General features: G+C 45.6%; 1 protein-coding gene across 8 annotated transcripts in view; it reads left to right on the top strand.

Moving 5' to 3' along the window:
* LOC123759605 (potassium channel subfamily K member 18) overlaps positions 1–14,593 on the top strand; it is a 98,010-nt gene that overhangs the window by 63,085 nt on the left and 20,332 nt on the right. For 3 of the 8 annotated variants that reach the window (XM_045744727.2, XM_045744726.2, XM_045744728.2), the window contains 4 exons: positions 922–936; positions 4,113–4,285; positions 4,480–4,687; positions 8,048–8,186. In XM_045744727.2, the coding sequence (XP_045600683.1) occupies positions 922–936; positions 4,113–4,285; positions 4,480–4,687; positions 8,048–8,186 (535 nt within the window). Of the gene's footprint in view, positions 1–921; positions 937–4,112; positions 4,286–4,479; positions 4,688–8,047; positions 8,187–10,554; positions 10,707–12,907; positions 13,466–14,593 lie in introns of those variants that run through there. The other 5 variants (XM_069316545.1, XM_069316533.1, XM_069316562.1 and 2 more) reach the window with 3 other exon arrangements.

The following is a 14,593-nucleotide window of genomic DNA, read 5'->3' as shown; positions in this document are numbered from 1 at the left end:
ACTACGCTTATGTGACGCAGTATGGCTTATTGCGTGCAACCATGCACTCGGGTGGTCGCAGGTGTGTAGCGCAGTCTCTACAGGTGTGTGTGTGTGTGTGTGTAAACAGAGTTGGCGAGCTGCATGTTTGTAAGGTACAGTCCATCTGATGTATTGATGTGCGTTAACTGAAGGTCACACGGCTAGTTTGTTTGTAATATGGAGTTGAGGCCTAGGGTGTAGGTGTAGGCCTAGGGTGTAGGCCTAGGGTGTAGATCTAGGGTGCAGGGCAGGCAGGGTGCAGAGCAAGCATGGTACAGGGCAGGCAGACTGAAGGGCAGACAGACTGCAGAGCAGACAGGGCACAGAGCAGACAGGATACAGAACAGACTGAAGGGCAGACAGGGTGCAGAGCAGACATACTGCAGAGCAGGCAGGGCACAGAGCAGACAGGGTACAGGACAAACAGACTGAAGGGCAGACAGGGCACAGAGCAGACAGGGCACAGAGCAGACAGGGTACAGAGCAGACAGGGTGCAGAGCAGACAGACTGCAGAGCAGACAGACTGCAGAGCAGGCAGGGCACAGAGCAGACAGGGTGCAGGGAAGACAGGGTGCAGAACAAACATACTGCAGAGCAGGCAGACTGCAGAGCAGGCAGACCACAGAGCAGACAGACTGCACAACCAGTCGTGAGAATCCCTCCATATTAGTCTCCCAGGACGAAGCAGAGAGACGCAGGACATCCCAAATATGTCCCAACATTTTAACGCTGAAAACCTGTAAAAAACTCTCAATGCATTAAGGTAAACCCAAACTGATGTAAACCTCTCTTATCTGGCACCTTGTAAATAACAGCCACAGTTATAACAACACTAGTAAATAATGATGTAAATGATTTACAGCAACAATGTCTTATTGATTTTTGTCATTTTTTTTCAGAACCCGTTTATCTACGTGAGTGAAGATTGCAGAAATTCATTATTGCATGTTCTATGCAAAGTTGCAAAGCTGTTGCTTCTTGAGGTGCTGTCTGTCTGTCTGTCTGTCTGTCTGTCTGTCTGTCTGTCTGTCTGTCTGTCTGTCTGTCTGACTCTCTCTCTCTCTGTATCTTTCTCTCTCTCTGTATCTCTCTCTCTCTCTCTCTCTCTCTCTCTCTCTCTCTCTCTCTCTCTCTCTCTCTCTCTCTCTCTCTCTCTCTCTCTCTTTCATTTTCAGATGAACAGTTTGTTAATGTCTACTGATTGAAGCAGATTGTTTCCTGTACACAATCTTCTCTAGCACCAGCCAATGCACCTAGTTTGCATACTTAACGTGGCTCAATATACCTTTTTTTCCAGCTTATAAACCGATTTTATCGTCGTTTACATTGCATGTTGCATGAGACGTGTGTGTGTGCTTCGTCTTGAGAAATGTCAGGAATGATTGATTATTTGAGTTGCTGGGAATAGTTTTTCTAAGTCACTTTTTGTATAGAACTTCGCACGAAATTTGCGTGTTATAGCTGAGTTATTATCAGGGGGTTTAAAATAAGTTAATTGTAAGAAAGTTGCAATACAAGTTTTAAGTGGGCTCTAAGCCACCATGTTCGTGCGATGGTAGTGGTTACTAGTTATAAGTAGTAGTAGTAGAAGTAGAAGTAGAAATTACGAGGTAGAAGAGGTATGTCTCCTTCGTGTGTCTTACAGTCGGGATCTGAGAATTCTTTTTTTTCTTAGAAATTAGAGATAGTGTTCATAATGTTCATTGTATCTCTTATAGCCGTCTCTGTATCACCTACGGTGTCACTGCATCTCCTACGGTGTCATCGTATCATCCTACGGCCAATACCATGATGCACAGTCGCACGCTTGAGCGACTGTTCAATGAATGACGGTGTTCAATGAATGTCTCCTAGTAACACTGTATAGTGGCGTTCAACGAATGTCTAACGGTGATGTCACCGTTGTTATAGCCATCTGTGAGCTAGTCTCATCAATATTGTCCACATCACTGCAATCCTCACCATCAATACTGTCCACATCACTGCAATCCACACCATTATTCCTAATTTTTATCAATAATAATGAAACAATGCCTTGTTAAACTCAGTGACTTTTCACTATTACTAATGTCACAAGCACTTCTAGTATCGTCCTCGCCATCTTCATTAACAGCATCATCACTATCACCATCATCACCATAGGCTTCACCATCCCGTGTAAATAAACCAGTTTTATTTCCCATCAAACCCCCAGATTATGGACAGGACGAAGGAGAAGAGTTAGAGACGTCAGATTGGACGTGATTAGAGATTGGAGACGTCAAACCCATCACTAGAAGGGTTCCTAGGGCGTGCCTCTTGTCGTGGGTGTTCGGTGTGTTTTCGGTAGTGTTCGGTGTGTTGTCGGGGTGGTGTTCGGTGTGACAGGTTCGTCCTGACCTGTGATCTTAACTGCACTTCCTCTTTAATGTTGCCAACGATCCAAGAGAAACAAGTTGTTTAATTAGAAATTTTATAAATGTCTTTTCAAAGTCGATTTTGTGTATTTTTTGTACGCAGCTTTTATATTTAGAAAGTATTTGAATGTTATTGTTTTTGATAGTTTAAAATATGTATAAAAATGTATTGAAATGCTCGATTCAAATATATTCCAACTATAAAAAAAGGCTTTAGTATGGTGGCTTTAACTGTGTTTAAGTTTCCAGAAGATGGTGTTGTATGGTGATAGAGGTATAGTGCTTATATATCATTATTATTATTTATTCTTATTATATCTTCAGCTTTAGCAACCAGACTGTTTATTACGGCTCTCTATAGTCTTAATTATCAATGTAATTCTCACTTATTCTCCTTTTATATAATTATTTCTTCTCTTACGTAGGTTTTGTGTGTTTCCTTTTCTTGGGCACGTATTTATTTATGTAATTTTATTAATATATAGTTTCTTGTTCGAGTAATTTTTGTTTACATTTGTTGACATCCTGTGTGATGTCACTAGTCTGTCAGACCAGTGTTTACTGATGTCACTAGTCTGTGACATCTGATGTCACTAGTCTGTGACATCTGATGTCACTAGTCTGTGACATCTGATGTCACTAGTCTGTGACATCTGATGTCACTAGTCTGTCAGACTAGTGTTTACTGATGTCAGTAGTCTGTGACATCTGATGTCACTAGTCTGTGACATCTGATGTCACTAGTCTGTGACATCTGATGTCACTAGTCTGTCAGACTAGTGTTTATTGATGTCAGTAGTCTCACGTCTGGCAGACCAGTGTTCACTGATGTCACTATAGTCACTCTCACCCGTGTTAACTGATGTCTTCTCACTGAAAACAATGTGTTTCTCTCACTACACATCACAGAGTCCTGCTCCCACCTAGAGCCTTGCCTCTGCACCTGCTTGCTCTATATCCACCTTAGCCTCTCTTGGGTTTTATTAGGCTTGTAGTTATATATATCAATAATTGGTGTGTCAGGCAAACTATTGTTGTATGGGATATGTGAGATGTCATCAATTATATATATTTTGATTGTTTTTTCATGTGCTTTTGTTTAATGTTTATTCTTTTTTTCTATTTCTCGGGGGCGTGGTTGGTGGGCGTGGCATATGTTGATTGATTTGTATTCGTGGCGTGTGCGTGTGTGTGTGTGTGTGTGTGTGTGTGTGTGTGTGTGTGTGTGTGTGTGTGTGTCTGTGTGTGTGTGTGTGTGTGTGTGTGTGTGTCTGTGTGTGTGTGTGTGTGTGTGTGTGTGTGTGTGTCTGTGTGTGTGTGTGTGTGTGTGTGTGTGTGTCTGTGTGTGTCTGTGTGAGTGTGTGTGTGTGTGTGTGTGTGTGTGTGTGTGTGTGTGTGTGTGTCTGTGTGTGGTGTGTGGTGTGTGGTGTGTGTGTGTGTGTGTGTGTGTGTGTGTGTGTGTGTGTGTGTGTGTGTATGTGTGTGTGTGTGTGTGTGTGTGTCTGTGTCTCTGTGTGTGTGTGTGTCTGTGTGTGTGTGTGTGTGTGTCTGTGTCTGTGTGTGTGTGTGTGTCTGTGTGTGTGTGTGTGTGTGTCTGTGTGTGTGTGTGTGTGTGTGTGTGTGTGTGTGTGTGTGTGTGTGTGTGTGTGTGTGTGTGTGTGTGTGTGTGTGTGTGTGTGTGTGTGTGTGTACAGGTCAAGGACAAGACGGTGAGTGTGTCTGGACACATGAAGGATGCGACAGTGGGCGCTTCTCAATGGGTGGCCTCTCAGACCTCGAAGACGGCCAAGGCGGCCATGGACCAGGCCAAATCTGGCCTCAGTCTGGGCGAGAAGTTCACTCTCTTCGCTGTGGAGAAGATCAGCACGTGAGTCCTAACCTTACTGTTGTTAACCTGAGTCCTTGCCTAATAGCCTCTTACCCCCATTGTCACAACCCCCACTACCAAAACATTCCCCACAGTAACTATTACCATCAACAATACCCCCAGTGCCGCTGAATCTTTTCCACCGCCACAGCTGACTCTACCTTACCCTCACGTCTCTCTCCTCCCTCGTTCAGGTTCTCACGAAAGGGGTTCACTCACGTGTTCATGTTCCTGATCCTGGCGGGGTACACGGCGCTAGGGGCCCTACTCTTCATGGCCCTGGAAGCCCCACACGAGGAAGAGATCAAGCACAAGTACGAAGAGGCTAAAATCACCCTCATTGAGACCCTCTGGGAGAACACCGTCCAGAATAGGGCCATCAACTTCTCCAACTGGGAAAAGGTAGGTCAGCAAAAAGGTTCAATGGACAGTGAGTGGATAGGTGACTCGGAGGGAAGGGATTGGTGACTCGGAGGGGGGAATAGGTGGCTGAGGGGGAGGGGATGATAAGTGGGTGGATAGTTTAGCTGATCTGGAAGAATTTAGAACTTCAAGTCTACCCTATGGAAAGGGTTAAACCAGCTGATATTGAGCAAATCCACAAGGGCCGTGACGATGATTCGAACCTACGTCCGAGAGCATCCCAGACGCTGCCTTTATCGACTGAGCTACATGGTCAAAAAGAATTGAAACCTGAAGTTCTACTGAACTTGGATCCTGCAGCCTCAGCTGATATTAATAGATGGATGGACAAATGGATCTATGCATCAATAGAGGGATTGACAGACATATGAATAGACGATAAATGGATTGATTGAATAGATAGACTTACAAGATCACTGCCCCCGGATATCTGATCCCGTCCTTCTAATAGGAATAAATCAACGTTGATTTATTCCCCTCCCGCTTAAGGGACTCTTGGAGCTCCCTAAACATCTGCCTATCAGTGTGTTTGTCGTTCGTTAATATCGTTAATAGGCGACGTTAATATCGACGTCAGTCTTGACGTCTTTACCCCCTTGGAGGGAGCGCCGAGCTCACCCGGCATCTCTACATTCGTTCACGGGCTCACCATAGCCCGTGCTACATGGACACTTCGTTCTGAGTAGCTAAATCTAAAACAACAAATCTACTTTCGCGAGTTCTAAATCGCCAACACTACGACCAATCACGCGTAACCTGTAGTCGTAGTAGTAGTAGTAGTTAAAGTAGTAGTAGGTAGTTAGATCGTTAAGACGTGTCATCATTATTGTATAACAGCGACCAATGTCTCCGGATAAGCATGGAGGTATTATTAAATAATAATATTTATTATTATTAATTAATTAATTAAATTATTAAAATTATTAATATATTAATATACACGGAATTAAAACACGAGGAGAAAAACTTTGCATTTTAGAGACTGTCTGAGGCTGCTTCACTGTTATCTTGAGATCTTGAGGTTATCTTGAGATGATTTCGGGGCTTAGTGTCCCCGCGGCCCGGTCCTCGCCATAGCCCGTGACAGTTGACTAACTCCCAGATACCTATTTACTGCTAGGTAACAGGGGGCATCAGGGGGTGAAAGAAACTCTGCCCATTGTTTCTCGCCGGTGCCCGGGATCAAACCCAAGACCACAGGATCACGCGTCCAGTGTTCTGTCTGCTCAGCCACCGGCTGTTACTGTGAAGCATTTCATTATACCTAAGTGTTTGGGCACTGTCTTATTGTACTGCTTGTTGAGCATCTTGCAGTAACTGGTGGATCATAACTGCCATCTTTGACCTGCACGTCTTCATGTAGATACAATAATATATAATGTAGGACTGAAAATAGGTGTTTTTTCACCCATAGGGTTATAAACCCAGGGAACCGCCTACCCGCCGATGCCGTAAATGCCAAAAGACTGTTGAATTTTAAGATTCAGCTTATAAGAATTCAGAAAAGTTTTTTAAGAACTTTTGTATATATAAATAAAATAACAAAAAGATGAGTTTGAGTGTTCAGAATTGAGAGAGTTAGGGATGAAACAGTAACAGAAAACCGGGTTCCACCTCTTAGGCGCAGTTCACCGTTTTCTAATTGAATTGAAATTGAAATGGAAATAAGTTTATTGAGGTAAAATACACACAAAGGGATGAGGTAGCTCAAGCTATTCTCACCCCGTTCAGTACAACGTGTTAATACATACATATAAACACATCACAAACAATAAACATATTACCAAACATTCTGAGAAATATAATTATACATTTCCTCCTTTACACAAGTAAATTTCTAATTATCAGGAGATAATTAGAAAACTCACTCTTCCGTGAGTCCTAATTTGGAGAGCTACTTCACTCTGCTCCTCCGAGGTCACACTAATGATTCAGCCCGCCCCCCTAAGGCTTCCCAACGTCTAGAAAAGGGTCAAATTTAAAGTGGTCTCTCCTAGCCAACTAGAGGACCCAAAACAGAAAACGGGACAGTACGTCACTTTCGCCAGCCTCTTCCACTTTCTAGTAAGATGATGTTTGGCCTTATGTAACGCCTACGATCGAAATGCGACGTTCCTTGTAAGAGAACAAGTTGATTGTGTACCGTCTTAGTGTTCTCTATCACCAACTATAACCCAAATAGATAATAAATTTTGATAATATGAGAGACCATTTTGTTCCTCACTGTGGCTATTAAAACCACTTTCGTTTACATAAAAACTATCAGATACCCACCATTAGTGGAAAGCTCACACTTATACGCTTAATTCTGATCAGCTTGAGGTGAGAGAGTCAGGAGCCAGATTCACGAAAGCACTTACCTTGAGGTTATCTTGAGATGATTCCGGGGCTTTTAGTGTCCCCGCGGCCCGGTCCTCGACCAGGCCTCCACCCCCAGGAAGCAGCCCGTGACAGCTGGCTAACACCCAGGTACCTATTTTACTGCTAGGTAACAGGGGCATAGGGTGAAAGAAACTCTGCCCATTTGTTTATGCCTCGTGCGGGAATCGAACCCGCGCCACAGAATTACGAGTCCTGCGCGCTATCCACCAGGCTACGAGGCCCCCTGTGGGGGGGGGGGGGATCGAACCCGGGACCATAGGACCACAAGTCCAGCGTGCTGTCAAGGGGGGAGCCGGTGCTTACGCAAGCACTTACTTACCTGTGCAATCTTTTCTCAATCTTTGGCGGCATTGTTTACAATTATTAAACAGGTAATGAGCTCCGAAGCACCAGGAGGCTGTTTATAACAATAACAACAGCTGATTGGCAAGTTTTCATACTTGTAAATTGTTTAATAAATGTAACCAAAGCCGTCAAAGATTGAGGAAAGATGTACACGTTCGTAAGTACTTGCGTAACTGCTTCGTGAATCTGGCCCCCCCAGGGAGGCTAGGATACCAACCCATTCTTGCGAAGAGTACATCGCGTGTTGACGTATAACCAAAAGCTGGCCATACCGGCCCCTAAAGCCAAAAATTGACGTGGTAAAAAATCATAGCCGTTCGCAAGATTGACGTGATGTCCCGCTGATGTTTCTCCTCAGATAGTGAACATCACCACAAACAGTGTACACTCTGCTTTAGATAATGTACATCACCTTGATACCTGGTTGATGGGGTTCTGGGAGTTCTTCTACTCCCCCAAGCCCGGCCCGAGGCCAGGCTTGACTTGTGAGAGCTTGGTCCACCAGGCTGTTGCTGCACGCTTGGAGCGGCCCCGCAGGCCCCTTAAGCCGTGTACACTTTCCACTTCCCCCCAGATAATGTACATCGTCACAGTGTACACTCTCTCCCCCAGATAGTGGACAATCAGCTGAAGAACTACGACGACCAGCTCAAGCTGTCATGGTCGGCCGGAATTTCAACGGATCCCGACGATCGAATATGGACTTTTTGGAAGACGATGTTCTTCTGTTCTACCATAACAACCACGATCGGTAAGTGTTCTTCTGTTCTACCATAACAACCACGATCGGTAAGTGTTCTTCTGTTCTACCATAACAACCACGATCGGTAAGTGTTCTTCTGTTCTACCATAACAACCACGATCGGTAAGTGTTCTTCTGTTCTACCATAACAACCACGATCGGTAAGTGTTCTTCTGTTCTATCATAACAACCACGATCGGTAAGTGTTCTTCTGTTCTACCATAACAACCACGATTAGTAAGTGTTCTTCTGTTCTACCATAACAACCACGATCGGTAAGTGTTCTTCTGTTCTACCATAACAACCACGATCGGTAAGTGTTCTTCTGTTCTACCATAACAACCACGATCGGTAAGTGTTCTTCTGTTCTACCATAACAACCATGATTAGTAAGTGTTCTTCTGTTCTACCATAACAACCACGATCGGTAAGTGTTCTTCTGTTCTACCATAACAACCATGATTAGTAAGTGTTCTTCTGTTCTACCATAACAACCACGATCGGTAAGTGTTCTTCTGTTCTACCATAACAACCACGATCGGTAAGTGTTCTTCTGTTCTACCATAACAACCACGATCGGTAAGTGTTCTTCTGTTCTACCATAACAACCACGATCGGTAAGTGTTCTTCTGTTCTACCATAACAACCACGATCGGTAAGTGTTCTTCTGTTCTACCATAACCACGATCGGTAAGTGTTCTTCTGTTCTATCATAACAACCACGATCGGTAAGTGTTCTTCTGTTCTACCATAACAACCACGATTGGTAAGTGTTCTTCTGTTCTACCATAACAACCGCGATTGGTAAGTGTTCTTCTGTTCTACCATAACAACCACGATTGGTAAGTGTTCTTCTGTTCTACCATAACAACCGCGATCGGTGTTCTTCTGTCTCACCACTAACATCTGAGAGGAATATTTCTATTCTACCACCACGTTCAGTCCGTTGTTCTAATGTTCTAAATTGTTCCTGTGTTCTATTACCACCTCCAGTAAGCTGTTCTCGCGTCCTAGTACCATCACTGGCGAGTTCTGTGTGTTCTACCTAATCCCCAAGACACTAAGATGAATAGGAAAATGTTGACCAGACCACACACTAGAAAGTGAAGGAACGACGGCGTTTCGGTCCGTCCTGGACCTTTCTCAAGTCGCTAGGAAAGGACAGCCTCTTTAAGAGGCGAGAAGGGAAGAACGGAAGGGCAGAGGTGGCAGCCGGAAACACGAGAAACTCGAAGAAGTGTAAGGAAATATTCACACCCCTGTACGGGCGGTCAACACGTGGAATGCACTGTTTCAAGAAGTCGAGGAAGCCACCTCCATCCACAACTTTAAGGTCACTTTAGACAAAGATTGTGGGCGTCAGAATATAGTTATTAAGTTGTAAGGCCCCAAGGTGGAGCCAGGCCAGAAAGGAGGGGCTTAAGAGTGCTAAACTTCACTTCCCCCGCAGACCCTGACAAGTACTGTTCGGTAATAAGTGCCAGGTTACAGGAGCAGCACCGATAGCAGTGACAACATCAGCAGCAGCAGCAACAAGAGCGTCAGCCACATTAGCAACAGTAACATTAGAAACGGCAAATACAGCAGCAACGAATACAATATCAGTAGTAACAGCAGAAGCAACAGATACAATAGCAGTAGCAACAACAGCAAAATCAGGAGCAGCAGCAGCAGCAACAGCATCAAAAGCATCAGCTACATTAGCAACAGTAACAGCAACGAATACAATATCAATAGTAACAGCAGCAGCAACAGATACAATAGCAGTAGCAACAGCATCAGCAACAGCAAAATCAGGAGCAGCAGCAGCAGCAGCAGCAACAGCGGGGTATTCTGGCCTCAACAATAACAAAGCCATGGAGGAACATACACTTGTGGAGGAGAAAGATAAAGAGTGGTGGGAGAGAGAGAGAGAGAGACGGCTCAAACAATAAACAATGGAACAGAAACGGCCGAGAAGTGAAACAGTCGCCACCAGAGGTAAACAGCGATAGTTTATAAACAGAAAAAAAGGAGATTGAATTGACTGAACGACGTAAAAGTCAAGCAACAGGAGCAATTGAAGACATTAAACAACTCAAGGAGACTACTGGAGGATTATTGAGCTTTGTTTCCTAAATCTTGTCTGTCTGTTTCTCTGTCTTTCTCTCTGAGGTAAAACACCAGTTTACAGGGTCGGTCTTGAGCTCCTGGGCCCCTATGGCTCTGGTGACACCAGATAAATCTGTAATCCTTCTCGACACATGTCTACGTCTCTGTCTTTACCTGTCTTCCTCCATCTGTCTCCCCGCTAATCTTCCTCTGTCTCCGGCTTAGCGTCATGCATATTTTTAGTTCTCGTAGAAAATGGGAATATCAACACCCCTGGTGGCGGCTCGGGGAACTACACACTCGTGTCCGGCTTAAGCTAGTAGTGGTTCCACTTCTCGTATATTTCGCCCAACTGTACGTGTCTTCGTTAGAAATCTAGGAATCTAACGACAGGGAGATCAAGCTCTTACGTGGCTGTGATGTTTGGGCATACGAGTGGTGCGTGTCATGTCGCGAATCTCAAACTATAAGGGGAAATAGTTTAGTGAATCAATACTCATGACTTGTCATGCAGGCAGGCAGGCAGGCGCCTCCACCACCACCATAACCACACCTACCCCCGCTCCACCTAGCCACCTAGCTACCTAGCTACCTAGCCATCTGTCGGTATACCACCTGTTTCTCGTTAAATGGGTGTGGAATTGTGGTTTTTTTTCTATGAAGGTAGTTTAATTATTTGCGTTTATAAAGGAGTGGGTTTATTTTTCCTTCTGAGGAAAGCCATATATTTTGCTTTTTTTCTGGTATTATACCCATTCCGTGGGTATACCCAGTCCGTGAGTATACCCATCCCGTCGATGGCTTCCTCATGTGTCACATTTCCTTCCACCAGTATGTGTTTCTTGGCATATTCGACATGTTCCTCAGTGATATATTACTCGATATACTCACTCTGACAATAAGGGGAACATCCCACACCAAGACATATTATATCTTCGACATATTCATCCCATTCATATTATGGGTTTGTCATATCATCCCCCCCCCCACACCCCACAGACATCTGCGCTACCCCCCCCCCCCAACCCACACACCTACCCACACACCTACACACACACCTACCCACACACCTACCCACACAGCTACCCGTAATGGCTGCCAGTTTGTTATTGTTTTAGATTTAGCTACTCAGAACGAAATGTTCATGTAGCACGGGCTATGGCGAGCCCGTAATGGCTGCTAGTCCGACCACACATCAAATACCTGCAGACTGTATGCTCAGGGGTGGGGCGCCGCCCCGCCTCTCCTCACCTCAGATAAATCTATCCTTGGTGAGGTGGTGACAGTACTGTGTGTATGCGTTTAGGGAGTGATCCTGAGCGGCATGGGTTCGAATCCCGGTTCGAACCAGTGTGGCGCAGACAGATGATGGTGGAAGTGATGGTGGTATCTGTGATGGTGGAAGTGATGGTGGTAGTGGTTGTCATGATGGTGTTGTCAGTAACGACGATGGTGCCATTGATGGTGTCAGTGATAATGTAACAGTGCAGGCAGTGATGGTGTTGTTGTCAGTAATAGTGGGGCAGCAGTGAAGGTGGTGATGGTGGCAGTGATGGTGTTGTTGTCAGTAATAGTGGGGCAGCAGTGAAAGTGGTGATGGTGGCAGTGATGGTGTTGTTGTCAGTAATAGTGGGGCAGTAGTGATGGTAGTGGTGGCAGTGATAAGGATTGCATCAGTGATTTCCCACCTGATGAAGGATTTCATCAGGTTTAAAAAAAAAAAGGATTTTTTCTTCTTGCTGTACAAAGATATTCCTCTACGGGGGTTGAAGACCTTGTGACTCACCTACTAAATGTTACTCAGTCTTACTCAGGCGGTGAGTGAGTGTTTATGACTCACATGTTGCCTTCAGTAACAACGTCTGCCTTGTTAAACCTCTCTGGCACAATGGCACTGTTTGCCATATCTCCATATATTGCCATATCTCCATAATGTTGCCATATCTCCATAATGTTTGCCATTGTTCTCTTCTGGCAACTGTCAACCTATTTCCCATGCACCTGGGTATCCAAGTATTATGCAGTGAAAATGTTCTGTTCTACTATTGTTCTTCAGCAATATACGCATGTCAAAGTTGGTTGAATTCTTGTACCATACAGCATAGTCTGACACTGTCAGTACCAGCTATGATCACTGGACATCTTTTGACTTTCTATATCTCTATTTTCTTAATCTGTGTTATGTAAATGTCTACATTCCTCCTCTTAGTAGCAAGTTCTGAGGAGCTCCTTCAACAATGACATTCCCTGGTAATCCTGCATGACTTGGAACCCAGTTGATATATTTCCGACGACCTTGACGTTGGAGTATTTGCATTAATTAACAAATCCACAAGGGCCGTGACGAGGATTCGAACCTACGTCCGAGATCTTCCCGGACACTGCCTTAATCGACTGAGCTACGACATGGTCAACGACAAGTTTGCATTAATCCTGCAACGTCTATCGTCAGATGAATATAGTCACACAAGTGATCTTGTTGCAAGGTTTCAATGGTAGTTCTCTAAGTGGTGGGAGGGAGAGTGGTGTTGGCAGTAATGATGGTAGTGGTGGTGGCAGGGATGGTGGTAGTAGTGGTGGTATGGATGCTGGAGCTAATTGTAAATGATATCAATTTAAAAGCTGGTTATTGTGCACAGAGGTTGATAGCATGTCTGAGAACACCGGACAGCAGGAGCCTCCCGAGGCCGAGTTCGACCTCGACCCTAAGGGACAACAGGCCGAAGACAAAGCTCCTCCTCAAGCCTCGTTCTTTCACGAATGTGTTTACGTCTTCACGAGTACTTGGAAATCCTTTTCTTACGATCACCACGAGACCCTCCGTAGCATCCGTCAGGAGAGCGTTCACTGCGCCGCGTCGTTCCTCCTGTGGTGTGCCTTCTGCCTCGCCTGCGCAGTCTCCCTCGGCGTCACAGAGCGCAGTTACATGGAAGATCCAACAAAACCTCAACCCCTCGACCCTCTCGATGTAAACAATCAGATCCTCCTGAAGGAGGAACAGACAATAGAGGATCTGTGGTCCGCGTCTTCCCTTCTGCAGGAGCAGGATTGGAAGGCCAAGGCGCAGGAGACGCTGAAGAAGGTGCGGGAAGAGTGCGCATCCCTGCAAGGATGCGCACGCCCGCCCGAGGACGACATCCCCGACTGGGGCATCATGAACAGCTTCGTCTACATGCTCACTGTCACCACTTCCATCGGTAAGTAGTGTGCAGGTGTTGTCCTCGAGCCCCTGGTGACAGGTGTTGTCCTCGAGCCCCTGGTGACAGGTGTTGTCCTCGAGCCCCTGGTGACAGGTGTTGTCCTCGAGCCCCTGGTGACAGGTGTTGTCCTCGAGCCCCTGGTGACAGGTGTTGTCCTCGAGCCCCTGGTGACAGGTGTTTAGGTACTGTTACTGAGTCAGCGAGGGGCAGCAGAATAGTACTTAGTGATACTACCTTTAGATGAGTTCTAACTACGTCAAGACAAGTACTAACGACCTCAAGGCGAGTACTAATCACTGCAAGGTGAGTACTAATCACCGCAAGGTGAGTACTATATACGTGTGTTTTTATGCCTATATTATATAGAAGAAGAAGGGGGTGACTAGAGGTGGTGTGGCAGAGCACCAGCGCCCTCCAGCTGTGGACTCGTTGTGGTCTTCGCCAGGACGCGTGTATTGTCGTATGGCTGTGGTGAGTATGTCGACACGTGTCTTCAGCACAGGTCATGTGCTCTCTGGAGACGCGCCAGCTCTTAGGCGCCGACTACGAGCGCTCTCGCACATCGTATGTGGGTGACTGGCACTCACCCACATCGTATGTGGGTGAGTGGCACTCGCCCACATCGTATGTGGGTGAGTGGCACTCGCCCACATCGTATGTGGGTGACTGGCACTCACCCACATCGTATGTGGGTGAGTGGCACTCGCCCACATCGTATGTGGGTGACTGGCACTCGCCCACATCGTATGTGGGTGAGTGGCACTCGCCCACATCGTATGTGGGTGACTGGCACTCGCCCACATCGTATGTGGGTGAGTGGCACTCATCCACATCAATGGATGTCGCGGTCTTGCAATTTTCGGGTTAGTTACTCTTGGCTTCCCTGTAACCTTCAAACGTGCGGTCTGTATCAATGTCTTCTCCAATTCTCCAGCGAATTGAAGAACAAGAAACAAGACCAACATTGTACTGTTGTTCTTTCAGTCATCCCTGTTGCTTACAGTTCGATTTAAAATAGTTTAATCCAGTCCTCAACGCCCTCTACCCTCGAAGAGGATACGCTCTCATCTTCCCCCCAAAAGGGTCCAGCTTGCATCAGTTTCCGATCTTCCCATAACCATGTAC

Source organism: Procambarus clarkii, chromosome 8 (assembly GCF_040958095.1).
Source record: "Procambarus clarkii isolate CNS0578487 chromosome 8, FALCON_Pclarkii_2.0, whole genome shotgun sequence".
Classification (NCBI taxonomy): Eukaryota; Metazoa; Arthropoda; class Malacostraca; order Decapoda; family Cambaridae; genus Procambarus; species Procambarus clarkii.
Note: the sequence above shows the minus strand (reverse complement) of the source record. Positions and strands in the feature narration are given on the sequence as shown.